Below are 26,451 nucleotides of genomic sequence, written 5' to 3' on the forward strand. Positions count from 1 at the left end.
CAAAAAAAAAAAAGCAAAAAATATTTTTATAATTTAGAGAATCTAAAAGTATTTAATGTAATTGTAAGTGGTATGCACTTGAAAATTTGCAAATTATAGAAATTCAGTTGCTCTGCCTTCCCAAAAAGCATCAGGTGATTTTACCTTTTGAATCACATTCCATCACTTTACCAGGAATATTGATATTAGTGAACAAGTGAGTATTTAGTACATACTTATAATCCCCGAACTTGAGCTTGCATCAGAAACACCAGGAAACTTGTTAAAGCATACTATTGCCCCCGCCTCAAAGTTTTCATCCAGTAGGCCTGGTGTTTCTATAAATTCCCAGGTGGTACTAGTAATATGGGGACTATACTTTAAGAACTACACATAGACAAATCTCAGTCTAATAGAAAATCTGATTTTTTTTTTTTAAAAAAGTGACATTTTAGAATACTTTAAGTTTAGATTGTACTTCATATTGAATCCGTTTTATCCTGATATCTTTCTAAGTATGTATATTTAACTTTATTTTTTTCAGTGCTGGGGGTTGAACCCAGGACCTCACACATGCTAGGCAAGTGCTCTATCACTGTACTAATCCCCAGCCCTTAGAATATTTTAAATTTAGTTTGTTTCTTCATATAGTCTAAACAGCCACTTCCAAAGTATTTGTTGAAGGTATTGGAAAATAATTCTCTCATGTAATTCGTTTTCTTAAATATTGATTTACATTGCCAAGTCACATAGCAGAACTTTCCTTTATCACTACATACCCTACTATTTTAGCAAATATTATCTCCAAGTAGTGAACTTTTTACAGAAAATTGATGGTAGTTTAAAAATTCCACATTGAGCTATGACAAAATAACAGTTATTAAGTAAAACTTGAGTGTTATGATAAATTGGATTGAACTCTCTCACTTGAAAATGATGACCTTTAAATATCTTACCTTTGTTTTTAAAACATCCTATTTGTCATGAAACCTGTTTTGCTTTTTTTTTTTTTCCTTTAAAAATACAGTAGAATGTTTTGCTATACAGTAGACATTGACCACTTCAGACGGCAATTTTTAAAGGTCTTACAAGGGCTGTTTGTCACAGTCTTTGGCTACTAAGGGAAATGTTAAGGAAGTAATTTGCCAGTAAAATATTGATTTGGCAGGAGTTTGTTGAAAGACTGGAAGATTATTAATAAAAAGAAAAAACAGGAGCTAAGGATACAGCTCAGATGCAGAGACCCTGGGTTTGATCCCCAGCACTGCAAAACAAACAAACAAAACACAAAAGCCTAGACATAATACATGGTTCCTTTAACACATTAAACTTGAAATATAGCTCTTCAAGGAAAGCATGACCACCTTTGGCAACATTATGAGACTTGTCTTTGGCTCCCCAAATTCTCTTCTGCATTCTTCCTTAACCACTCATCTTGCCTTTCAAACAGCTGGTACACCTCCTTTCCAAGTCTCCCCTTCCCTGTATAACAGAAAGGAAGTATCTCTGATAAATATGTTGTTGTCACTGAATTTCGGTTATTGTCTTAGTTCTCTCAAGCATTTTACTTTTAAATCCTTTCTTTCTCATTGTTGGATTAAGGCCTTATTATCTTTTTTTTCTTCTCATCATCCATCATTAGGTTTATTTAATTTGTATATTTTGCTTTATCCACAAATGAACAATTTCAATATACTTATTTTGGTATTTGTACAAATATCATGAATTACACTGATTGTTGCCCTTGTCTCATTGAAAATTGTATAAAACAAATTTTGGTCGCTGATAAATTGGAAAACATAAAAGTAAACAAAATGCTCTTTACCCTGAAGGCCTTATTTTCTGACAGAAGAATTTTATACAGCTTTGGGTAGCTTCTTTCCAAGGGTCTTTTGATTACTTGGTTTTGCCTTAATAAATTTATTTCATTAAAAGTTAAATATGGCAAATATAACTCATCTCTCTGTTTGAAATTATAAGATAGAGGGAATGACTATGGTTTTACATCAGATAAAAATATGATGGGGCTGAGGGTGGAGCTCGGTGACAGAGTGCCTGTCTAGTATAGCATGAGGCTCCTGGTTCAGTCCCCAAAACCACCATTGTACATATTAGTGGTTCCAAACCCTACTGCATGGTAGGTTTACCTGGGAAACTTAAAACTTCTGATACCTGAAGTCACACACTTCCAATTAAATCAGAATATCTTGAGGGTGGTAGCCAGGCATCAGTGTTTTTTAAAGATAGTTTCAGTATTTCGGGGCTGATTGTTGTAAGCAATTAGTGAAACTTCATTTTCCTGGCCTTCTAACTAGTGTTAATAGTCTGGCTGCCTTCTGCCAAAGCAGATGTCTATAACATGTTCAGATTCTTAATTTTCAGCAGTTTTGTTGTTGTTGTTGTTGTTGTTGTTTTCCTTAAGAGCTACAGAGATCTAGTTAGCCTGACTTACAGGAGGGCTTTGCCATATCCTCCTAACCTTGATTAAGTTATAGCAGTAACCAAGTTCAAAATACAACAGTGCTTAGATGTCCTAATACTAAGTACAGTGGGAAGCAGAAAACAAGCAGGGTAGGCTGTCTTTCCTGCCATACCCATGCTTTCAGGGAATGTGAAACTGGGAACAGACACCCATACCTCAGCTATTCAGTTTTGATATACACACAAAGCTTTGGATATACAGTATTCGTCATTGCTTCATGGAAAACCAAGTCATTTAAACATTTTTACTTTGTAGGAACTTTGATAAATCATTGTAATTAAAATAATACCTCTTTGCATTTAGGTCGAATTTTCTGCTTCTAAAATGCTTTTTTTAAAACTTATATGTATACAAATAATTTGATACTCAGATTCATTCTTTCAGTACATACTTTTTGCATATACTAGGCGTATAATGATATAAAGAGCACAGCTCCAAGCCTTCTATTTAAACTTATGAACTAGTCATAGCCATCCTTTAGGAAATCAGTCTCCTGATTTCAAGTATAAATAAAAATGATACCAGGAACTGACATTTACTAGGTTGAGACATCAGCATTAGAACCCAAGTAACCCAGTTTAGTAACTTTACATTTATTAGAAAAAATGTATATCCATTTCAAATGTAACAGTCCTCAGAATTCTTTCTTTTTTTTTTTTTTCTTTTTTTTCTTTTTTTTTTTTTATAATTGCTGTGCTGTAACTACTTCAGTTTTCTGTGACTTTATCGGGCCTTCTTTTTTTCATAGATACCCCACAGACAAATGTTACTCATGTAACCCAACTGGAGAGAGATACCATTCTTGTATGTTTGGACTGTAAGTTTAATTTTATTTATGAACATCTTATCTTATTTTAAGAAGATACCTTTTACCTTCGTTTCTGAGTGACTTGTATTTCCCTAGGTTGTATAAAAATAGTAAATCTCCAAGGAAGATTAAAATCTAGTAGAAAATTATCGTCAGAGCTCACCTTTGATTTCCAGATTGAATCAATAGGTAAGTTGAAGATTTGTATTTCTTTCCTTTATGAACTGTTCAATTTATCTGACAATTATATGAAATTATAAATGTATTATTAAGTACTTTCTCTAAAATATAGGATATAATGAGTATGAGGTCACTATACCTTTAAACATTCTCAAGACAGTTTAATAATTGTATTGTAAATAATTGTTTACCTTCCTTATAGATTTGGCATTTTCAAAAGAAATAGTTAAATGTTATTTCTCATAACATGGTTATAAATTCCCATTTCCTCCAGATTTCTATAAATTTCCCATAGGTACGTTAAAATCAAGTGCTTTGTATACCCTATTGTGTTTTTGCTATTATCTCTGGTCAGAGAATTTTAAATATATGAAATTTCTTTTTGCCATTCTCACATTATGCTTGTTACGAGTTTTCCTGGAAAAGGAGTTCTGACAGAATTAGTACTAGCTGTGTTTAGTTATTCCAAATTTTACTGAATATACCAAATGTTCATGAAATGTCCCTATGTACAGATAAGACAAGATCGAATAAGATTCTGCCTCTTCCTTTAAGGAGTTTTTGTATAGTAAGGTTTTACCTCTAAGGGTATTTCACATCTACCTTATTTCAAATTATATTCAAGAAAAATAATTATACAGGGTGGTGCTGGGAAAAAAGAATGATAATTAGTATTTAGTGTCCTTTATTAATAAAATCAAGTTATTAATATGTATATATACACACATACATTGCATATGTACCCATACATACATGCATGGTGCAGCGGGTAAGGCCAAGGGCAGATAGTTCATTTGTCTTATTCCTGGTTCTATTTTTCCCTTTCCCTGAACTAGAAAAGTCCCTCCCCCAACAACAACAACAAAAAAAATGATTATGATAATAAAAGTTTCAAGGAATATCTGGTCAGGTGGAATCCTTAAAAAGACATAGCCAGGGTCCAAAAACAAGGCCAGTAACAGAAATTCAGTTTACAGGCCTGAAGCCAATAGCCTGCTGAGTGTCAGATAGTAGTAGACTTTGCTAGGTGGTAAAAAAAACCTGAAAGCATCCCACAGGAAATGAGGAACTTCAGCCACGTTCTTTGCCTGAAGGGCATGGAAATCAAGCTAATGGTTTTATAGATTTTTTTTCCCACCTTTATTTTTTTTTTAATTTTTATTGTTGGTTGTTCAAAACATTACATAGTTCTTGACATATCATATTTCACACTTTGATTCAAGTGGGTTATGAACTCCCATTTTTACCCCGTATACAGATTGCAGAATCACATCGGTTACACATCCACTGATTTACATATTGCCATACTAGTGTCTGTTGTATTCTGCTGCCTTTCCTATCCTCTACTTTTTTCCCACCTTTAGAGGAAAAGATAATCCCTACTCTATATAAGTTATTTCAGATGGTAGACAAAGAATTCTGAATAAATCAGTATTTTAATACTGTTGCTAGAATCAAACAAGATTAGTATGGAAAACAGAAATTTTAATCATGAAAATCGATTTTAAAGATCTTAATAAAATACTGGCAAATATCACATTACAAAGGATAGATTTTATCCCCGGAAGACAAGGATGGTGTCTTTGAAATGTATTTATGTAATACACTACACTAAAGATTAAAAGAGAAAAGTCATGTGACTCTTCAGTAGATACACAAAAATACTCAATAAACTTCTCAGTAATTGATGACTTTAAAAAAACACTTAGCAAATTAGTAATAAAAGGAAATGATCTTCAGCTAGCCAATTAAAATACCACATCATGATTAGACTGATTCTACTATCACATCACAATATTATTTTACTAAACAAAAAAAAAGGAAAGTATGAAGATTATAAAGAAAAGAGTAAAAATATACTTTTGCCAATGGTATCAATTTGAAATTTTAGTAGGAGAAAAGATCCCTTTCACAATGGCAATAAAATATATGTAAGACTAAATGTAGTCAGGCATAGTAGTAGCACATGCCCATAGTTCCTTCTAGTGGAAGATTGAGGCAAGAGGATCACTTGCGCCCAGGAGTCAAGGCTAGCCTGAACAATGTAGAAAGATGCCCATGTGAAGAAAAAAGAAAGAAAAAGGAGTAAATATAAACAAAACACATCCAAGACCCTTCTGTAGGTAATCCCAAATTACTATTTAAAGATATAGAAGAATATTTGAACAAATGAAGCCCAACATCATATTCATGGGTGGGAATAGGAGTGTAGCTCATTGGTAGAGCACCTACCCAGTATGCACAAGGCCCTAGGCTTGAACCCTAGCACTGTAAAAACAGAAAACAAAATTGCGGAAAAGAGACTCAATGTGAAAAGGAGGTCAGTTTTTCACAAATTAATCCAGAAATTCAGTGCATTTGCAACAAAAATCCCAAAAGCCACTTGACAAGATTCATATGGACAAGCCAAAGACCAAGAATAGTAAAATAAATGTTGACAAGTACTTCCCTTCTCTATGTTGAAACATAACTATAAAATGATAGTATTTAAGACAGTGCAATATCAACAGAGGCATAAATAAGTAAAAGTATGGTGGAAAAGTAAGCCCAGAAATAAAACCACATGTAAATAGAAACCTACGACATTATGTGTCAGTGGGGAAATGATGGACTACTCAACAAATGATGCCGAAATCATTGGTTCTGTGGGAAACAAATTAAGATTTCTGTCTGTTGGGTGTGAACATACCTTTCAAATAACATAAATTTAAAAAGTAAAACTCAGATTTGCTTTATTTATGCATATGCCCTATGTCCCTGTATTTCTATTTGTAGGTATTTTAATCATAGAGAGATTTTTTATATATTCTCAAGAAGTGGTACAAGAATGTTTATTGCTGCATTGTTTATAATAATGTAACTAGAAATATTTACCATACCAAATGTGCAACTGTTGGAAATATTCAATATAAAGCTTATATTGATAATATAGACTTATAATATAAACATTCATGAGAATGATAAATACCATATTTATAACAATACGTACCTTAGAGAGTAAGGAAGGCCAGTATGGATATGTAGGGAATGCCAGCTGTATTTATTTTCATTTAAAACAAAAAGCAAATGTGATAGAGTGTTAGGATTTGATCAGTAAGTATTAGATACATATGTGTATTTATGCTATTCTCTGTATTTTCTATTTAAAATTTTAGGTATCAAAATAAATTTTCATAACAAATATTTTGAATGAATTTTTTTTCTTTTTTCTTACCAAAAAGATTAATAAGTTCTGGCACTGGGGATGTAGCTCAGTGGTGGAACGCTTGCCTGGCATGCACAATACTCAAGGTTCAATCCCCAGTACCACACACACACACACAAAAAAATATATATATATACACACACACACACACACACACACACACAAAGATTAGTAAGTTCTTTATAGTTAAGTTCCAAATGTAAAGATGCCTTGTAAATATGCAATTGCTTTCATGAGATATTAATTGAAATATTGCTATATAAGATACAGAAGTAAAATGATGCTTATCAGTTAAACTTTTGTACTATTAACAGTAATTGAGCTGTTCTTGCCTGCTAGTTTGTCTACAAGACAGTGTGCTAGCTTTCTGGAAACATGGAATGCAAGGTAGAAGTTTTAGATCTAATGAGGTAAGTAATCTCATTTAAATTATGTCCATTAAATAGTCATAAAAAGCCCAGCACAGTAGCATGTACCCATAGTCCCAGCTACTTGGAAGCTGCAGCAAGAAGATGGCTTGAGCCAGGAGTTAGAAGCCAACCTGACATCCTATTTCTTTAAAAAAAAAACAAAATAAAAAATATTTTTTAAATATTTTAGAATAATTACATTATTAAATCTACTTCAATTTTCTTTTAACTTTGGAAATTTCTTCTTTTTTAAAATTTGTTGTTGTTGTTTTTTAAGTTGTAGATGGACACACAATATCTTTATTTGTTTTATTTTTATGTGGTGCTGGGGACTGAACCCAGGGCCTCATGCATGTGAGGCAAGCACTCTACCACTGAGCCACAACCCCAGCCCACCTTTGGAAAATTCTTAAATGGTGCCAATGATAACTTGATTTGCTAATTTTATTAATTATATACTGTATTCAGTCTAGTGGTAGAGCAGTAGTACATACTGTAGAGCCACCTCTCTTGCCAAACAACTTTAGTGCATATTTGATGTACTTCCAGATAATCACCCTCAAATTCAGAACAAGAGCTTCCTTAATCCTGCTAAAAGTGAGCCAACTCCTGTTTCTTTCAGTTTCCCAGACCATGATCTGGAAGAAAGTACTGATGTCGGCACACTCTGTCCTGCAACACCTTGTCAGCCTCGTATTTCATTGATAATGATCAATGCAGGCAGTGAGGAGAGCGTTCTACATTCCTCTTGAAGCCAGCTTGTCTCTTACTGTTTTATTATTATTATTATTATTATTTGTTTGGGGTTTTTTTGGGTGGGGGGCATAATTTATTATAGTCTTATTTATTATATATGACAGCAGAATGCAGTGCAATTCGTATTACAAATATAGAGCACAATTTTTCATATCTGCTTATATATAGTTGTCTCTTATTTCTATTATCATTATTCATTTGATATTTAGGGTATTTTGCCCTTTTTTATTAGCCTTTAGTTATATCTCCTGAGTTCTTACTGCCTTACAGGAGTCATTTAAGCTGTGTGACATTAAATTCAACTCAGCATTTATGTTGGAATGTGCCAGGGTTATGAACAAGACATAGTACAGGTCTGGGGCTGTAGCTCATTGGTAGAGCACTTGCCTAGCACATGTGAGGCAATGGGTTTAATCCTCAGTACCACATTAATATAAATAATAAATAGATGTATTCTGTCCATTTACAACTAAAAAAAAAAAAGACATAGTGCATGCCCACTAGAATATTATAGACAAGTAAAATCATCAAAAATTCTTCCAGTGCCCCCAGGCCAATCTCAGTAGATGTACTTGATCATTATCTGATCAAGTGATAGTACTTGATTATTGGAAGGAAGGAAAGAAAAAAAAAACTCATGTGCCTTGAGCAAGAAAGTAGCTCATTTGTGTCCTGTCATGCATTAAGTTCAGAGTCTTTCTTCTAACAAAGTAAGAAGCAACTTTGTGGGCATTAACATGCATTCTGGACTTGAAATACCCACATTCAAGTTTCACCTCTGCTAGTTAGTAGCTGGGTGACCAGGACATATCTCTTAATATCTCTCTACTGTGTTTTTAAATCTGTGAATTGAGAGTTAAGATAAAATGAAATAGAGCTTGTAATGTGCCTGGCATGTATAAGGATTGAAGAAACATCACTGCTGATGTTTCTAGCAGTAATTCCCATGAGCAGGCTCACTTCTTTGGAAACTGTTTCAGAATCACCTGATAGAATGGAGCATGAAGATAAGAATAGTCCTGAGCTGGTAAACACTAGACAAAGAAAGACATCATAGGCAGGAGAGAGTGGTTTAAAAAAAAGAGAGAGAGAATTTTGTCCAAAAAAAAATCACCTAAGAGACTGCACAGGCAGCACTTCAGCACCTCCAAAAACATCATCTTCTTCTACTATTTAATGGACAGGTAACTCGAAATCACAGGATGAGCCACTATCACCAAAGTGAACATGTGGGGGTAGGGAGATTTGCGCCAGAAGTGAATAAATCAGGAGTATTTCTAGAACCACTAATTGTAGGGGTTTTGATGGAACATATTTAGTTTTGAAATTAGTTTTTTAACCTACTAATTTGCCATTATATTTGAAATATTTTGTGTTCAGTATGCTGTGAACACTGGGTTTCTTTTGAGCCTTTATTCTTACTCCCCAACTGGTAATTGGTCACACTTAGGACTTCTTGAAAAGTATATTTCATCACCACAGCAGCTGCCTGTTTTGTATGGTATTTGCAAAAATCTTTCTTGCATGAGGAATCTTTTTCCTTTTTTTGGTACTGGGGATTGACAGGGGCACTCAACCTCTGAGCCACATCCCCAGCCCTATTTTGTATTTTATTTATTTAGAGATAGAGTCTCACTGAGTTGCTTAGTGCCTCTCTATTGCTGAGTTTGACTTCGAACTTGAAATCCTCCTACTTCAGCCTCCCGAGCTACTGGGATTACAGGCGTGCGCCACCGCGCCACCGTGTCCGGCCATGAGGAATCTTTCACTATTTTTTGTCGGCAATTTAGACCTTAAGTGTTTTCCTTTCTCTTTCCCAGGTCCCTCTTTTTTTAATTCAATATTCTGTGTGATGCACCTTGAACCCCACCCACTACACAACACTATTTCTGCAATGTCCAATAAAAATTTCCTGTGTCAAAAAAAGATGGGGGGGAGTATATTTCATTAGAAAATATTATCTCAAGAGAATGGAAGCCAGGTGAGGTGGTGCGTACCTGTATTCCCAGCAGCTTAGAAAGCTAAGGCAGGAGGAGGATCACAAGTTAAGAACATCCTAGGGAACTTAGCAAGGCCCTGTCTCAAAATAAAATATAAAAAATACAAAGGGCCAAGGACATGGCTCAGTGGTAAAGCACCCATGTGTTCAGTCCCTAGTTCCATTAAAAAAAAAAAAAAAAGGAAAGAAAATTACTTTGTATTAAGCACTTCATTAGCTAGGCTTATACTTCTTCCTACTGCAAGATCCGATTTTGCAGAAGGCAAGACTGTTTCCAGTAGATGGCATACCTTGCATAGTGTCACAGCTAGTAAGTGGTAGAACTAAAATTCAAACACAAGTCATGCCTGGATTTTAAATACTTCCCGTTATACCACACAGTGGCCTGTTAGGTAAAATAACCAGATCTAAGTGGCTTACTGCTGCTAGTAGCCTTGCTATTAGCATTAACATAAAGGAAGAAAGTTTCAGGTTAATAAAAAAGATTTGGTGGGCTGGGGTTGTAGCTCAGTGGCAGAGCACTTGCCTAGCATGTGTGAGGCACTGGGTTCAATCCTTAGCACCACATTAAAAAAATAAACAAATAAAGGCATTCTGTCCATCTACAACTACAAAAAATTTTTTTAAAAGGCAGTGATTTTTGTTTAAAATTTCCCCCAGAAATCTAACAAGTAGTTTTCCTGGACTTATATTTATGATTAATTCCAAATTAGCCACATTTTTCCTGGACATATATATTTGACACAGAAGCTAACAATAACTAAAGTCATACATGGATATATTTTTCAGTCCTAGAAATTATGGTTTTTTTCTGTTGAGTTATAATGAAATGCCTATATGAGATTTTGTATTCTTAATTTCAGAAGCTAAAATTATATTTTAATTGAACAGGTAACACAAGAAATTTCAGATAGCACAAGAATTTTCAGGCTTCTTGGATCTGACAGGTACGAAAATGGTTTGTATTAAGTGCATAGTATTAAACATTTCTAAATCCAGCATGAAACTGGTTTCTTTTTCAAGAGAATTGAAATTTCTGCAATAATATGTTCAACTATGTATTTTTCAAACTTTATTTTAAAACCTGACCTTCTAAATAACAAATAACAGAAATTTATAAATCTATCAGTACTATTTTGCATTAAACATAATATTTGGTCTGATTTACAGCAGAAGAAAGAAGAAATACCATATGTTAACAAGCAGAACTTTTTGTTTTTAGTGAAAAATAAGATTTTGGAGTTTTGATTCTTAAACTGCAAATTATTTTAGAATTTATAAGAAGAATTACGTTTCTCCAGTTATTTCTAGACATATGTTTCTCCTCCCTCCACCACCCTTCATTCCCAACTCTTTAAAGGTAGGAGGGTAGTGGGCAGCAAAATTATGCCCCAGAGTTGAAACTGGCCCTTTAATCATAGCAATAGCAATGATTTCTGCCCACAAATCAAATGAGCAGCATTTATAGAGGTATATAATGGAGAAGCAATGGAAAAATTTTCTGTTGACATTAGTTTTCAAGAATAACTTTGTTTTGTTATATGTTTGTTTGTTCATTACTTTTAGGGTCGTGGTTTTGGAAAGTAGGCCAACTGATAACCCCACAGCAAATAGCAATTTATACATCCTGGCGGGTCATGAAAACAGTTACTGAGAAGTGTTGTGCTTTGACAGTTAAACTATAGAAAGAACGAACACTACCGCTGCAACATTAATGGATGCTTGAAGCTGTACAAAAGCTGCAGTAACCTGGCTTCAGTTACTCGTAATTTATTGTGGCATGAGACAAGATGGGGAAATTTTTTGTTTTAAGTGGTATGGATATATTTAGCATATTGAACCACACAAGTGCTTAATTCATTGTTATGTAATCTTTGTACATATAGGCAGTATTTTTCTGTGAAACTTCATATTGCTGAAGACATACACTAAGAACTTATGTAGATATGTACTTTTATGAGATGTACAAGTAATTGTCTTATCTGTACAGATGTAAATGTTGATGAAAATGCAGTTGGGGTAATATTTTAAAAATTCTTTAGTATATTGGGTGTGGTTATATTACAAAATGGGATGCTGGCAATGACACAGTACATTTAACACTATTGTATTTTTATTATATGTAATTTAGTAATATGAATATAAATCTTGTAACTTTTAAAATTGTAATGGAGGCTGTAATCATTTTATAATCTTGTTTTTAATTTTAATGCAAGTACACTGGTGTTTATATTTGCACAAAGTATTGATATGTGATGTATTAAGTCACAAAAGTAAGCTGTGACGTTGTCAATATGCATTTGGCTCCACAACATCTTTTTAAAAAATGTATTTGAATTGTTTTCTATGTGAAACAAACCAGTTAACCACCTGTTGTAGTAACTGATCTTTTTATATTTAAGCAGAATCCGGTAAGATTGCTTGTCTGTGCTTCAAAAGACCTTTGAAAAAATTTTAAATCACAGAACAGCAGTACCATGGTGTAACACTGCAGTTGTTGTCTGAATTACAGTATGCACAAAGAATAAATTAGCATTATTAAAGAGTCCACACTAGGCATTTCATATAGTCACACTGAAAAACTGTAACATTCCATAGAGTGAAGTGGTTCAAATTTCTAGTGGAATTTTTCTGTTGTTGGCCTTATTTTATGATTACTTTCATTTCTTTTGATTTAGAGTATTACAACATGGCCAAAATAATTTAGTTACTACCTCATACAAACAATATAATGGTTACTACACATCAAAGGAACTTAGTTTTGGTTAAAGTCATTTTTGATTGCTTTTTTCCAATGGAATATGTATATACCAAGTTTTAGCAAAATGCACACTTTGGGCTCTTTTTGGTATATTTTCTTTATATTTTACTGTGGATATACACTAAGAACAAACTAAATTGTGATTTATGGTCTTCATTTATTTTAATTGATAATGGTTTTAAATATGTTCCTGATTGTACATAGTGTAAAATAAACATGTTTTTTAACATGCTGTTGTATAGTAGCTCATCATCTGGCTTTATACAAAATAACACTAAATATATTAAAGGGAAAAAACTTCATTTTACACTTAAAGTACCCAATCTGGTCACTTAAATCATGATTTTTATTTAACCTTTGATCTCAATTTTATGAAGCACAGTAATAATCCCACTTTGAAAATGGGGCATCTCCTGTAGAATCTTAAACTCCTGATCAGGAAAGTCAGTCAAAGATTCATAGTGTTTTGGTGAGAGCGGGGACAGGCAGACAACAGACCTCAACCCAATCCAGCCACTGCCTGCTTCTGAAAATAAAGTTTTATTGTAATACAGTACCACATATTCATTTACCTGTTGTCTTTGGCTACATTTGTTAGAACTGAGTGGTTTTAAAGAAACTATGGCCCACAAAGCCTGAAATATTTACCCTCTGACCCTTTACAGAAAGTAATTGGCTGAAGTTGAATTAGAAGAAGAGTGTTAGAGAGTTACCAACTCTGGAGGTAAGGGAAGGTGGTGAGGTTAAGTGGGAAGACCTGAATTGGGTTGTCAAGAAGTGCAATTTCTACTTCTACTACCCATCACTGTGACCTTGAATTGTTTACTTTTAGAACAGTTTTCATGTCTAAAATTATACAGCTGGTAATAATCATAACACTTGTATACATTGCTTGCTTTCCCCACGCACATGAATAATCTTGGCGTTAATGACTATTTTAAAATACATTTTTATACTAGGATAACTATCAATTTGCTGAAAAACAAACTCATGGAAAATTGTTCAAGAAATGGAGATTCAGTTCTTAGTATTTATTGACAAAAGTTGTTGATTCTTTTTCTGGGTCACTTTTTCCTAGTTTCCAATGCTTATAACTTATATAAAGGGTCATCATATCTCAAAAAATGTTGGTCGTCACATTTAACTTGACATCACTTAAAAATATTTTCAGAAGATAAAAGTATATAACTGGTGGTAAATTACTCATGAGCTTTTAAAAAATAATTACTGAAATGATAATCTTTGAGAGTAAAGCCCAATAACCTTTACTTTAAAGTTGTACAAATTATCCTGATAACACACTCCAGCATGAGAACCATCTGTGGAAATTAGTGTTTCTGACTGATCAGAGAGAATTATCTTTAATGACAGTTAAAATTGCAGATTTCTAGGCTCCACCTAAGAATGCACTCAAATGAAAGAGAGCTACTCAAATGTTTGGAAACATTTCCTCTTGATTGAAATTCAATTTGCCCATCTCATTTGCTACTTGCATAGATATTGGTCTTGAGAAGGAAGAGATCAATTGTTTGTGGGCTTATTGGCATCTTTCAACTTGTAAGTATGTTTCTGGTTTCATTAGAGACCAGAAAATAAAGGACAGATAGGTTATATCAGTTTTCACTATTAATGGCATAAAGGTCAAAGTATGTGCTTAAAAAACTAATAGGTAAACACTATAGGTGTTGTTCAATTCATTTTCTAAATAAGAAACTGAAGCACAGAAATTGCCCAGGGCTCTAGTGGGAAGTGGCAGACTTGAACCTAGGCACTTGGAGTCAAGTGTACTTGCTTGACAACTATGCTAGAATATTTACATGAAATATATTTACTGCCCACTGAAATACACTTTAGCATTCTTCCCTCTGGAACTAGGTATTTTTCTTTTCTAGGAACTGGATTGCAAGCAATGATTTCCCCTGTGTACCACAGAGAATGAATTTTTTTGCTTTTACCAAGTAGCCTTTTTCTTATTCAAGGTGTTTTGTATTAAGAATAAGAGGGTTTAAATAAAATTAACTTTACAATGAAGCTTATTAAATAAACCTAGTTAAAACTCATTGTAACAAAGATTTCTTTTTATTTGTGTGAGGCAATGCATGGTTATTTACAGTGTATCCAGACAGTTGACAAGCATTGGAGAAAAGATGGAAAGGGCACACATAATTCCCAGCCAGTATTCATTCATCCAAGGAACACACTTGGAAAATAAAGATTAGTGGCAATAAGTAGAAGTAAACAGGTACAAAAGGCTGAGCCTAATTCTACTTTGGGAAAAGGAACACCTTTCTGCAGAAGAATGTGTAGAGCAGGTAGTGGATAAATAAAGTATGTATTATGTAGGAGGGCTAGGTAGGAAGCTGTAATCTATACATGCAAAACCTCTGCATGTTTAAGGAATAGTGACTTAAATGCAGTAGAGCTTAGGGTACCTGTATTAGAGTTACAGGCAAGAAGCTGGAGAATAAACATGAGCTGATAGTGCAGAGTTTATTATCAAGGGAGTCAAGCATTTCAAAAATTTGAAAGATCAAGTACCATGAAGACGAAAATAGGCCAGAGGTTTTCATACATAGTATGATTAATTGCATATATAATGAGGTTTGGTTTTGTTTTGTTTGTACTGGTATAGGACCCAGAGGCACTTTACTAATGAGTTACATCCCCAGTCCTTTTTATTTTTTACTTTGAGATAGGATCTTGCTGAATTGTTGAGGTTGATCTCAAACTTGGAATCCTCCTGCCTTGGCCTCCGAAATCGCTGGGATTATAGACGTGGTGCCTCAGGATGAGAAATTCCTTTATAATATGATGAAGGCAAGAGCCATTAGAAATGAGTGGATAGAACTAGACTTAAATTTAGTGGAAGGACTTTAAAGAAGAAAAAGATGGTTTCTGGGTTACATTTCCTAAAAATAGAGATTTGAGTACAAAAGAAAAATTTGACAGCCTCAATCTGGCCATGATGGTGGGTGGGGGGATTCTACTGATGTACATGTGAGCTCATTAACAGTTTCTTTTTGAGTTAGTCTTGAAACACAATAGGTAAGCTTTGACAATTCTCTTTCCCAAGGTTAATGTGTTTGTCTCCATATAGCATTCGTCCGTTATGTTATTTGTTGACTTGATTGCTTTCCCCTCTGGGTGACAAACCCGGTGCCCTACTCTAATTCAGCCCCAGATTTAGATACTAGTACAGTGCTTGATGAGTTATGAAAATACCATTAATGAAGCACAGATAATGAACAGCTGCTTGTCTCAAAGCCTCTGGGAAGTTTGCTGGAAAGCTACTTCCACAAAAGGTATGACCGAAGATAATGACTAATGACAAAGAGCCTGGCCACCGGTGGCTGCCCACGCAGGGAAGCGGAGTAATCAGCCTTCACCCAGGTTAATTGGGGGCCTGGGGGCTTTGGGAAGGAGCAGGACTGAGCATGATCTCGCTGTCAAAAGCTGTGACCCGTTTCCTGGCCGCTTCCTGTCTCGCTGCGCCCATGGCCCAGAGATTACCCACCGAGACCTGGAGAGGGCGACCCGGCCGCGGGCGCCTGGGGAACGCTGCGGAAGCCGCCCGCCCCACGCGGCCTGAGCGTCGCGGTTGCCCGGGCGACGCCGCCGCGGCTCAGCTCGCTGGGGATTGCTGCGCCGCCGGCGGCCTGCTCCGAGCGACCTGCACTGGCCCCGGCTGTCCCGGCGACTGCGTGGCCGACGCCCGGCCGGCGCCGTAAGTGCCGATCCCCGCGGCTGGCGGGACCTGGGTCGCCGGCGGAGAAAGAGGTGGGGTCTGGGTGGAGGCTCCCAGCGGAGGATCGAGGAAGAGGAGAAGGCTGCCTTCCCCTTCCCGGCCTCTGGAAGGCCAATGGAGGGCAGGGATTGAGGGGAGGAAGCGACAGGTGGCTCCCGGCCTCGCACGACCAGCCCGGTGCGGGGCTGGGGACGTCCCTGGGCCGGGAATGTGCGGTCGGCGGGGAGGGCTGCGGGAGGGCGCGCGGAGGGCGGGCCGAGGGAGACCGGGTGGCCGCCCCCACGGGAGGGGTCCCAGAGGAAGGCCGAGGCGAACCCCTACGTGGATTGTGTAAGTTCTGTGGTCCCCTGGTTTTCTGAGGATAGTTGTAATTAGTCCCATTGTATTGTCACCAAGACAACTTTATAAATCCTTTGGGTTCTTTTGAAATGCAGTGACTCGGTATTGTTTTATTATTATCATTATTATTATCATTATTATTTGCACTGGGAATTGAACATAGGTGTGCTCAACCACTCGCCCAACATCCCAGCCCTTTATTTACATATACATACATACATACATACATACATACATACATACGTGTGTGTGTGTGTGTGTGTGTGTGTGTGTGGAGATAGATTCTCTCTAAGTTGCCTAGGGTCTCGCTAAATTGCAGAGACTGGCTTTGAATTCAGGATCCTCCTGCCTCAGCCTCCTAAGCCGCTGGGACTACAGGTGTATGCCACTGCGCCCGGCTTTTGGTATTTATAAGACAGGTGAGAATGATTCATAGTCCATTTTCCTGAGAAACGTATTAAATATAAATACACCTTTAGCTTTTTCATTAGAAACAAGAAAAACAACATAGCAGGTTGTGACTTTAGCTTATGAATCCCTAACTGGTCTCGCCTGACCTTTAAAAGCTCTCCTTTCTTCCATCACTCCTAAAGCCTCTGTTGAGTTTCCTGGAACATTTTAGTTTAGAAAAAAATTTTCCCCACTCTTTTCCTATTCTCCATTTCTCTTGGTGTATACTTAGGCTTATTTAAGCCCTCAGGGCTTGATCTGTTATACAATCATGGGAATGTTATACAATACATAATGGACCTCCAAGTGTTTTCTTGTTTCTATGTACTTCGTTTTGCAGATCTTTAAGGAAAATTTCTGAAGAATTTAATGATCCATTCAAGTATGTACCTACCTGTGGGTCTGTTTATCTTCATAATCACCAGTGGGTCCAAGACCATACCTGTCTTCGCCTTTGTACATAGAACTTCATTACTTGGTAAATGTTGAAGTCAGAAGGCCCTGTATAGCTCCAGTTGAAGGTCACTGGTAACTACAAACAATATTTTCAACCAGTTGCATCTATTTCCTGCCAATATCTATGTCACCATTTAATCTTGATTCCTGTGCAAGTATTGTAACAATAATCACAATGTACTAATTGCCCTTCCTTAAAACAAAGTCATTTTATATATTCAGTAGAAAGTTTAGCAAATAAAACAATGCCAGGACTTTAAGAGAAGTCTACCATTTGACAGACTTGGGCAAACAGTGCAAGAACAATGTGGTGCATAATGTTTTAAAAAGGAGTAGGGGGAAGTACAGCAGGTGAGCAGAGAAAGAGGCTGACAGTGGAGTTGGCAGAAGACTAAGCAGAAAAGACATTGAGTTAGATATTTTTGAGGAAGGATGATGCTGGATCCTATTGATGTGGAGAAAGATCTTTTTGTTGTAACATAAGCAGACATAAAGGAGTTAAATAAGACGGTTTAAAATAGGGTTTTTCAAACTTACAGAAAATAGGAAATGAACTCTCATCGAAGCTCATTAATTGTGTACATTTGGCTTCATTTGTTTTACTTCCGTTCTCTCCCTTGCTCACTTTCTTCTCTGAATATATTAATTTTCCTGCACCATTTGAGAATAAGTTGCAATCATCATATCCCTTTCACTATTAAGTACTTTAGCATTTATTTCCTAAGAATTAGGCCTTTTTTTAAACATGACCACAGTACAATTTACCAAAGTCAAGAAATTCAACATCCAACCACAGACAGTATTTTTGCCAATTATCCCTATATTATTATTATTATTATTATCTTTCCCCATTCCAGAATCCAATTAAGAAATTCGCACATTTCTTTTCATCTTTGGTCTTCTTTAATTTGGAACACTATTTTGATCTTTGTCTTTCATGACTTTGACCTTTTTTTAAGAGTACAGGCCAGTTATCTGTTGAATGTCCTTCAATCTGGTTATGTCTACTGCTTCCTCATAATTTGGGGTTTTGCATTTTTGTCAGAAATAACAAAGATGTTACATCCTTCTCAGTGACACATTTGCCTTTTCTAGAAATGTATTGGACACGGAATCATATAATATGTAGTTTTTTTTTGTTTGGTTTCTTTCACTTAGCATTATGTTCTAGAATTTTATTTTTGGTTTTTTAAAATATGTATATTTTTTAAAAAATATTCATTCACATTATGGAATGGACAGTAGTTTATTCCTTTATGTTACTGATGAATATTTTACTGCATGGATGGTCCATATTTTGTTTATCCGTCCGTCAAATGATAGATTGTTTTTTAGTTTGACGTTCATGTGAATAACAGTACTATAAACATGTGTCTACCTATCTTTGTGTAGACATAGTTTTAATTTTCCTAGGATAAATACTGAGGAGTGAAATTACTGTTTATATTTGTTAAACTTATAAGACACCCAAACTGGTTTTTGCAATGGAACTGTGCCACTTTACATTCCCACCAATAATGTGTGAAAGTTCCAGTTTCTACACATCTTATCAATACTTGAATTTATCATTCTTTTGATTTTAGCATTTCTAATGAATTAGTGCTATCTTACTATGGTTTTAATTTATATTATCCTAATTATGAATAGCATCCTTTTATGTGACCGTTAGATATTTATGTATCTGATTTGGTGAAATGTCTGTTCATGCATTTTATCCATTTTTAAATTGAGTTGTTTGACTTCTGTAGAGTTTTAAGTGTGCTTTATAAAATCTGGATATAAATCCTTCACCATGTATATGATTTGCTAATATTTCTCTTCCATCTGTGGCTTATATTTTCCTTTTCTTAATGGAGCAAATTCTGAGAAGTGAAAGATTTTTAAATTTATTAATTCCATTTTATCAATTTTTTTCCTTTTGATTATCTTTTTGATGTCTTAGCTAAGAAATCTTAGCCTAAATGAAGGTCACAAAGATTTTTCTCCCATTTTTATTCCTAGAAGTTATATAGTTTTAGTTTTATCTTTTGTCTATTATTTACTTTTTGTTAATTTTGGCATACTGGAGCTGTAATATAGCTCAGTGATAGAGTACTTGCCAGCACCCAAGAGGTCTTGGATTCAACCCTGGTATAGCCAAAAAATAAATAAATAAGAAGGAGGAGGAGGAGGACAAGAAGGAAACAATGATGACAACTGACCATTGCTATAGTTTTAATTTTGTCCCCTCCAAACTCATGTTGAAATTTAATTACATTGTGGTGATGTTGGGGGAGGTAAGACCTTTAGGAGATAATTATGTCATGAGGGCTCCAAAGGATTGGTGCCATTATAAAAGGGTAAGTTCAGCCCCCTCTTGCTCTCACCCTCCCACCATGTTTTTGGCACAGCATCCAGGCCTTCACCAGATGCTGGTGCCATAGTACTTGGACTTCCCAGCCTCCAGAACTGTAAGCCAGTAAATTTCTGTTCATTGTAAATTACACAGTCTCAGGTAATCTGCAGCATAAAGTGGAGTAAAGCAACAATAAATAAGAGTCCATTGCTTGGCTCACTTTTATTTTCCACTGATACAGATGTCTGTTTTTAAGTCTGTATTACACCTCTTGGTTTATCATAACCTTAAGACAGGTAATATAGCTCTTCCGAATTTTTTTTTTCTTTCCAAAGTTATCTTTACTGTTCAGGACCCTGTACATTCCCATATAAATTTAGACTCATCTTGTCAATTTCCATTTTTAAAATAGCCTATGGGGATTTTTAAAGTTTTTTATTATCTATTTATTTATTTTTACATGATGCTGAGGATGGAACCAGTACCTCACATATGCTAGGCAAGTGCTCTACCACTAAGCCACAACCCTGGCCCTATGGGGGTTTTATGAGGATTGAATTTACTGTATAGTTAACTTTATAGTAACTCACATTTAGTTGAGTTTTCTAATCCATGAACATGGAATTTTTTTCTGTTTTTAAATTTATTCCTAAGGATTTTATTTTTATGTTATTATGGATAGGGTTGTTTTCTTAATTGTATTTTCATATTGTTTGTTGCCAGTAGGTAGAAACACAGTTGCCAGTAGATAGAAATAGTTTATTGTGATATACCGATTTTTCATCCGTTATGTTGCAAACTTGGTCATTTGTTCTAATATTTTTTTGTAAATTAATTAGTATTCTCTATATACAGTATCATGTCATTTACATTTTTCATTTCCAATCTATGTTTTTAATTTCTATTATTGTCTTCTTGTACTGGCAAGAATTTACAATACAGTGTTAAAATGATGAAAGCAAACATCTTTTTCTCAATCTTAGGAGTAAAATATTTAGTCTTTCCCCATTAAACATGGTATTAAATGTAAGCTTTTTACTAATGCCCTTGAAGAAGTTCCCTTGTATTTCTACTTTGTTGAGATATTTATTATGAGTGAGTGTTGGGTTTTGTCACTTTTTCTGTGTCTACTGAGATGATCAAACAATTTTGTCTTTTATTCTAGTCACATGATGTTTTACATTGATTTTCAGATATTAAACCAGCCTTGCATTTCCATGTAACCATCGTATGTTTCTGAATTTATTTTGATAATTATTTTGTTGAGTATTGAGTTTATATTCATGAAAATGATGATCTGCAATAATGTGATTTTTTTTTTTTTGGCCTACTTCGTATCAGAGTGATATTGGCTGGATAGGTAGAATTCATCTCATACTGGGCTTTTCTTTGTGGATAGTTTTTTAATTACTTATTTGATTTTTTTACTTGTTATGGATATTCCCAGGTTTTCTATTTTTTCTTGAGTCCAGTTTGGTATTTTGTATCTTTCTAGGCATTTATCCAACTATCTGTCTAATTTAGTTGCATAAAATTGTTCATAATATACTCTTTTAATTTTTAAAAATTTCTCTAGAGATCCTAATTTTGATTAAGTTTTATTTCTCTCTTTTTTTTTCCTCTTTTTTTTTTTGCTTAATCTATTCTAAAGATTCATCTATTTTATTGATCTTTCCAAAGAACCAATTTTCATTTTATTTATTTCTTCCTATTATTTTTCTGATGAGGGTCAGTTATGAAGCATCTTGTTGTTGTTCCCTTATATGTGAATGGTTGTATTTTGCTGTTTTCAGAATATTCTCTCTGGTTGTCAGCAGTTTGTCTATGATGTGTCAGAGTATGAATCTCTTTGTGTTTATTCTATTTGGAATTTATTGACTTTTTGAATATGTAGATTAATGTTTTTCATTAAATTTGTTAAGTTTTATCCATTATTTCTTTGAATATCTTTGCCCCTAAATCTCCCTTTCTTTCCAGGCATTTTATTACGTCTATGTTGGCACTATTGATTTTTGTCTTACGAATCTCTGAGCCTCTGATCATCTTCGGTCTCTTCTCTCTTTCATTTTGGTCATTTGCAAAACCAAAACACTGTTCCTTTTAGATAATACATTAGTCATGAGGGAACGATTTGCAAGTCCTTCTATTCAGGGTTCTCCTTTGACTTGCAAGATCCCAAACTTCTCCCTCTAGCTTCTTTTCCCTTCACTCTCTATGCTTGAACAGGTGCCTCTTCCTTCCCTCTTATTCTTCTCTGCCCTGAGAATGGTGCCACTCTGATGTCACCTCACTATACTTGTACCTTATGCTGCATTTTCTTTCCTAGGGGGTGATTTTGAGTCTGTGTTAGGCCTCCTTTCTTTGCTTTTCCTTACTGCTTTTCCTGATCCAATCCCACTCCTATAGCTCTATGCAAAGACTTACAGTGAGCACAAGAGACATCTCTTCTAGAACTTGGGCTTTACCTTTCTATTTACATCTGTAGAAGTCTACTGTCTTCTTGTTATGTTGAAGGCATTGGATTTATGTGATCTTATTAGTTGTCGATCTTATTTGTATACCTTTGTGGATATATGAAGAGATTAAATTGAGTCAAAAGTCATTATCTCAAGTTCCCTTCCACATGTATCTTGGCAAGTCATTTAGGTGAAACATGGAACATGTTTGTGAGCTTTGTATAAGAATAGAGGGTAAGAGGGCTGGGGATGTGGCTCAAGCGGTAGCGTGCTCGCCTGGCATTCGTGCGGCCCGGGTTCGATCCTCAGCACCACATACAAACAAAGATGTTGTGTCCGCCAAAAACTAAAAAATAAATAAAATATTTAAAAAAAAAATATTTTGTGTCCGCCAAAAACTAAAAAATAAATAAAATATTTTTTAAAAAAATAGAGGATAAGAAAGAAGATAGTTTGTGTAGAATGTACCAATTTTTAAAAATTTTTATTTATTTATTTTTATGTGGTGCTGAGGATTGAACCCATTGCTTCACCTGTGCTAGGCAAGCACTCTACCATTGAGTTACATTCTAGCCCCAATCCCCTAGAATGTACCAATTTTTAGGTGATACTGCCCATTCATGCAGAGATGTTCATCAAGTAGTTAAATAGGTAGTTGGCTTGAACCACAGGAAAGAGATTAGGAATTGCTGCTTTTAAAAACTCTTTAAAAAATAATTTTTAAAAACTAATAAATTTAAAAATAAAACTTCAGAGTCCTGGTAAGCTAGAATTAGAGCCAAAAATTCTTTTTGTGGAATTCCTGCCTAGGTCTAACTCTTGCTTACATTTTGAACTCATCTTCCATGTAAAGGTTTATAAAGTAGATAATATTGAGAGGTTATCAGGTGAAGCACTGTGTTCTGCAGCTTTATTTTATTGTAAATAGCAGTTTGGTTGATATGACAAAAGATCTAATTAAATTGAGGAATCAGTCATTATGGAACTGTTGGGGAAAAAAGGAAAAGAATAGATAAATAGATCAAATAGCTACCTAGAGAAGAATGAGAAAACAAAGCATTATAAGCCAAGCAAGTGGCACAAACCTATAGTCCCAGCTACTCGAGAGGCTGAGGCAGAATGATCATAAATTCAAGGCAACTTAAGAAGACCCTCTTTCAAAATAAAAAATTAAGAGGGCTTGGGATGTAAGCTCAGGGTAGCCCAGTACCACAAATTTAAAAGAAAGAAAGAGAAGGGGGGAGAGAACAAGAAAAGAAAAGATTGCTACACTAAAGCTTCATAATTACCCTTGTGTCATATTCATAGTTTCCTTATGTTCCATGGTAACTGTCATGCTTATCAAATAGGTTAGTCATAAATTTATGAAGTTCTGTATCAATAATCAATAACTTTCTAAAGCAGATTTGTATGTAGTTTCTCCTATTCTCTTTTGACCATCTACTATTAGACCAAACAAAGGCAATACATGCATATTTTTATTTAAATAACCTTGAAGATAATAATATCTAAGTAAAAATATAGTATAATTAATAGGGTTTTTAGAACTTAATCCATGATGGATTTACCATGTATTTCTTCTTTTTTATTTTTTTATTGGTTGTTCAAAACATTACAAAGCTCTTGACATATCATATTTCATACATTTGATTCAAGTGGGTTATGAACTCCCATTTTTACCCCGTATACAGATTGCAGAATCACATCAGTTACACATCCACGTTTTTACATATTGCCATACTAGTGACTGTTGTATTCTGCTACCTTTCCTATCCTCTACTATCCCCCCTCCCTTCCCTCTCTCTACCCCATGTACAGTAATTCATTTCTCTCCCTTGTTTTTTTTTCCCTTTCCCCTCACATCCTCTTATATGTAATTCTGTATAACAATGAGGGTCTCCTTCCATTTCCATGCAATTTCCCTTCTCTCTCCCTTTCCCTCCCACCTCTCGTCCCTGTTTCATGTTAATCTTTTTCTCATACCATGTATTTCTTATGTGTGTGTTCGCCTGAATTTTCTCCTTTCAGAGGGAATAGAATATACTTTTAAAAAATTGTAAAATAGTATGTTAGTAATCATTTGCCCAAACACTTTTCGCTACTGTATATTTTCATGGTAGCAAATGAGAGTAGATGATTGAGATAATCTATGGATGAAAAAGACAATATGAGTGAATTTTTTAAAATGTACATTCATTTGAAACAGAAATTTTACAGGTGTTTACTTCTTTAATATAATATTAATACCAAGACCTAGATAAAAATGGTTCTTCAAATTGTGCATTTTTGTGAAGGAACTGAGAGACAGTGTAAGTTGTGATTCAAATTGTGATCTTTGAAACCTGATTGGCTGGGCTCTAATTTTACATTAGTTTCCTGTGCTTCAGTTTTCTCATCTGCATAAGTGGATAAAATAACACTCACTTTGTAGAATGTTTGTGCAGATTATATGTAGACAGAACAATGCTTTTCCAGTGCTATTATAATAATTACTATTAGATTATATTAACAAGATTTGGCAGGATAAAGGGGTGCGATTTTTCAGATTCATTAAACTTTTTATATTTTTCATTTGGGGGCTTATTTATTTAATGATACTGGCTTTATTTGTCATTTAATGTTTAATTCAGTCACCAACATAATCAAAAATGGATGATGCAGGATAGAAAAATTGTTAAACACAGTGTTTCTCTAGAAATCACTATGAATATGAAAGCACTCAAAGAATCCGTCTACCTCCTTTTTTGTACAATATCATTATTTTCTTTGGGGACTAAGGATTAGTTCCCCATTCATATAAAAGCTGAGAGCAATAAATGATGGATGTCCTGGAAAGATTCTGTTATTTTTTTAAAGCTGCTTTGTTAGCAGCCCACATTGTCTCTTTCATTCTCTCCACCAGGTGGGAGTCTAGCACTTTGTACCGTGTCTAGTCACCTAAGTCTTCCTAGTCATTGAGGCATTCCTGTTAAGTTAGGAAGGAGAAAGTAAACACCAGTTTGGAGTATGAAATGTTCCTAAAGCTGGATTTTACAGCATTATATTTTAATCATTTACTTGAAGACAATGAAAACAATAGGCTGGACAAGTTTCCTTCCCACAAATTTGTGTAATTTAACTGATCCATTATCAGAAATAATTCACGAAATATTTGTGATAGTTGCAAGAACTACACAGGACCAAACTAACAAAACAGCACCCAGGTCTCTCTTTAGCAGCACATGTACAAATGACATCTAAGTATTTTTAAACGGGTTTAAATTAATCAATGAAAATCTTCGGCGTGCCAGGAAAATTGTTTTTTTAACTGCAGGAATGTTGTCCTTTATAACCTGATTAAGGTTAGTCAATCTTATTTTCCAGGTGCAACATTTTACTGCAGTTCCATCAATATAATAATATAAGTGACCTTGACTATAATGGAAAAGTATGAAAAATTAGCTAAGATTGGAGAAGGGTCTTATGGAGTTGTGTTCAAGTGCAGAAACAAATCCTCTGGACAAGTAGTAGCTATTAAAAAATTCGTGGAATCTGAAGATGACCCTGTTGTTAAGAAAATAGCACTGAGAGAAATTCGCTTGTTGAAGGTAGGTTAACTCTCTCATACTATTCAAGGCATTAGGTGAAACATGTATGCTAAACATTTTTAAAGTATTATTTCTTTTCCACTGGACTCAAATTCCTTTGCATCAGCAACTTTGGGAAATAAGTAGATCATCACCTTGAACTTTAACCATTCTGATGTTTATCTGATACATATTAGCACAGCTGTAGGTGGTTAAAATATTGAAGTACTTCCATTCTAGTGGGTAAACATCCACACCACCTAAGACTCCTTATCCTACTATTACTCCTCCCCCCAGCCCTTCTCTGGAGATTGCCCCCAAATACTTTCCCAACCAACCAGCCACTAAAAGATCACCTCCTGGCACAGAGGGGCCCATGGGACTACACTAGTGCCCCTTAGATATCAGTGTTGCTTGGTCCCCGCCTGTATTGCCCTGGTCCTTATACTGAATATCACTCCCAGCAGTACATACACTTTACATAAAAGATTTTGTCATTATTGTTTTTACTCTGATAGAATTTG

The 26,451-nt window shown here is 35.0% G+C and overlaps 2 protein-coding genes across 19 annotated transcripts in view; both read left to right on the top strand.

Annotated features, from left to right (window-relative positions):
* Positions 1–13,136, top strand: part of Map4k3 (mitogen-activated protein kinase kinase kinase kinase 3) — a 178,123-nt gene extending 164,987 nt beyond the window's left edge. For 5 of the 12 annotated variants that reach the window (XM_078029309.1, XM_078029311.1, XM_040271105.2 and 2 more), the window contains 6 exons: positions 524–559; positions 3,210–3,278; positions 3,366–3,458; positions 6,994–7,064; positions 10,711–10,766; positions 11,386–13,136. In XM_078029309.1, the coding sequence (XP_077885435.1) occupies positions 524–559; positions 3,210–3,278; positions 3,366–3,458; positions 6,994–7,064; positions 10,711–10,766; positions 11,386–11,473 (413 nt within the window). In that variant the 3' untranslated portion in view covers positions 11,474–13,136. Of the gene's footprint in view, positions 1–523; positions 560–3,209; positions 3,279–3,365; positions 3,459–6,968; positions 7,065–7,686; positions 10,438–10,710; positions 10,767–11,385 lie in introns of those variants that run through there. The other 7 variants (XM_078029310.1, XM_040271109.2, XM_005324537.4 and 4 more) reach the window with 4 other exon arrangements.
* Positions 13,137–15,946: 2,810 nt separating this feature from the next.
* Positions 15,947–26,451, top strand: part of Cdkl4 (cyclin dependent kinase like 4) — a 48,363-nt gene continuing 37,858 nt past the window's right edge. Inside the window, exons 1-3 of one of the 7 annotated variants that reach the window (XM_078029320.1) lie at positions 15,950–16,357; positions 17,455–17,496; positions 25,725–25,948. In XM_078029320.1, the coding sequence (XP_077885446.1) occupies positions 25,781–25,948 (168 nt within the window). In that variant the 5' untranslated portion in view covers positions 15,950–16,357; positions 17,455–17,496; positions 25,725–25,780. Of the gene's footprint in view, positions 16,358–17,454; positions 17,643–25,724; positions 25,949–26,451 lie in introns of those variants that run through there. The other 6 variants (XM_078029319.1, XM_078029321.1, XM_078029318.1 and 3 more) reach the window with 6 other exon arrangements.

The sequence above is a fragment of the Ictidomys tridecemlineatus genome, chromosome 12 (genome assembly GCF_052094955.1).
Source record: "Ictidomys tridecemlineatus isolate mIctTri1 chromosome 12, mIctTri1.hap1, whole genome shotgun sequence".
In the NCBI taxonomy this organism is placed as follows: Eukaryota; Metazoa; Chordata; class Mammalia; order Rodentia; family Sciuridae; genus Ictidomys; species Ictidomys tridecemlineatus.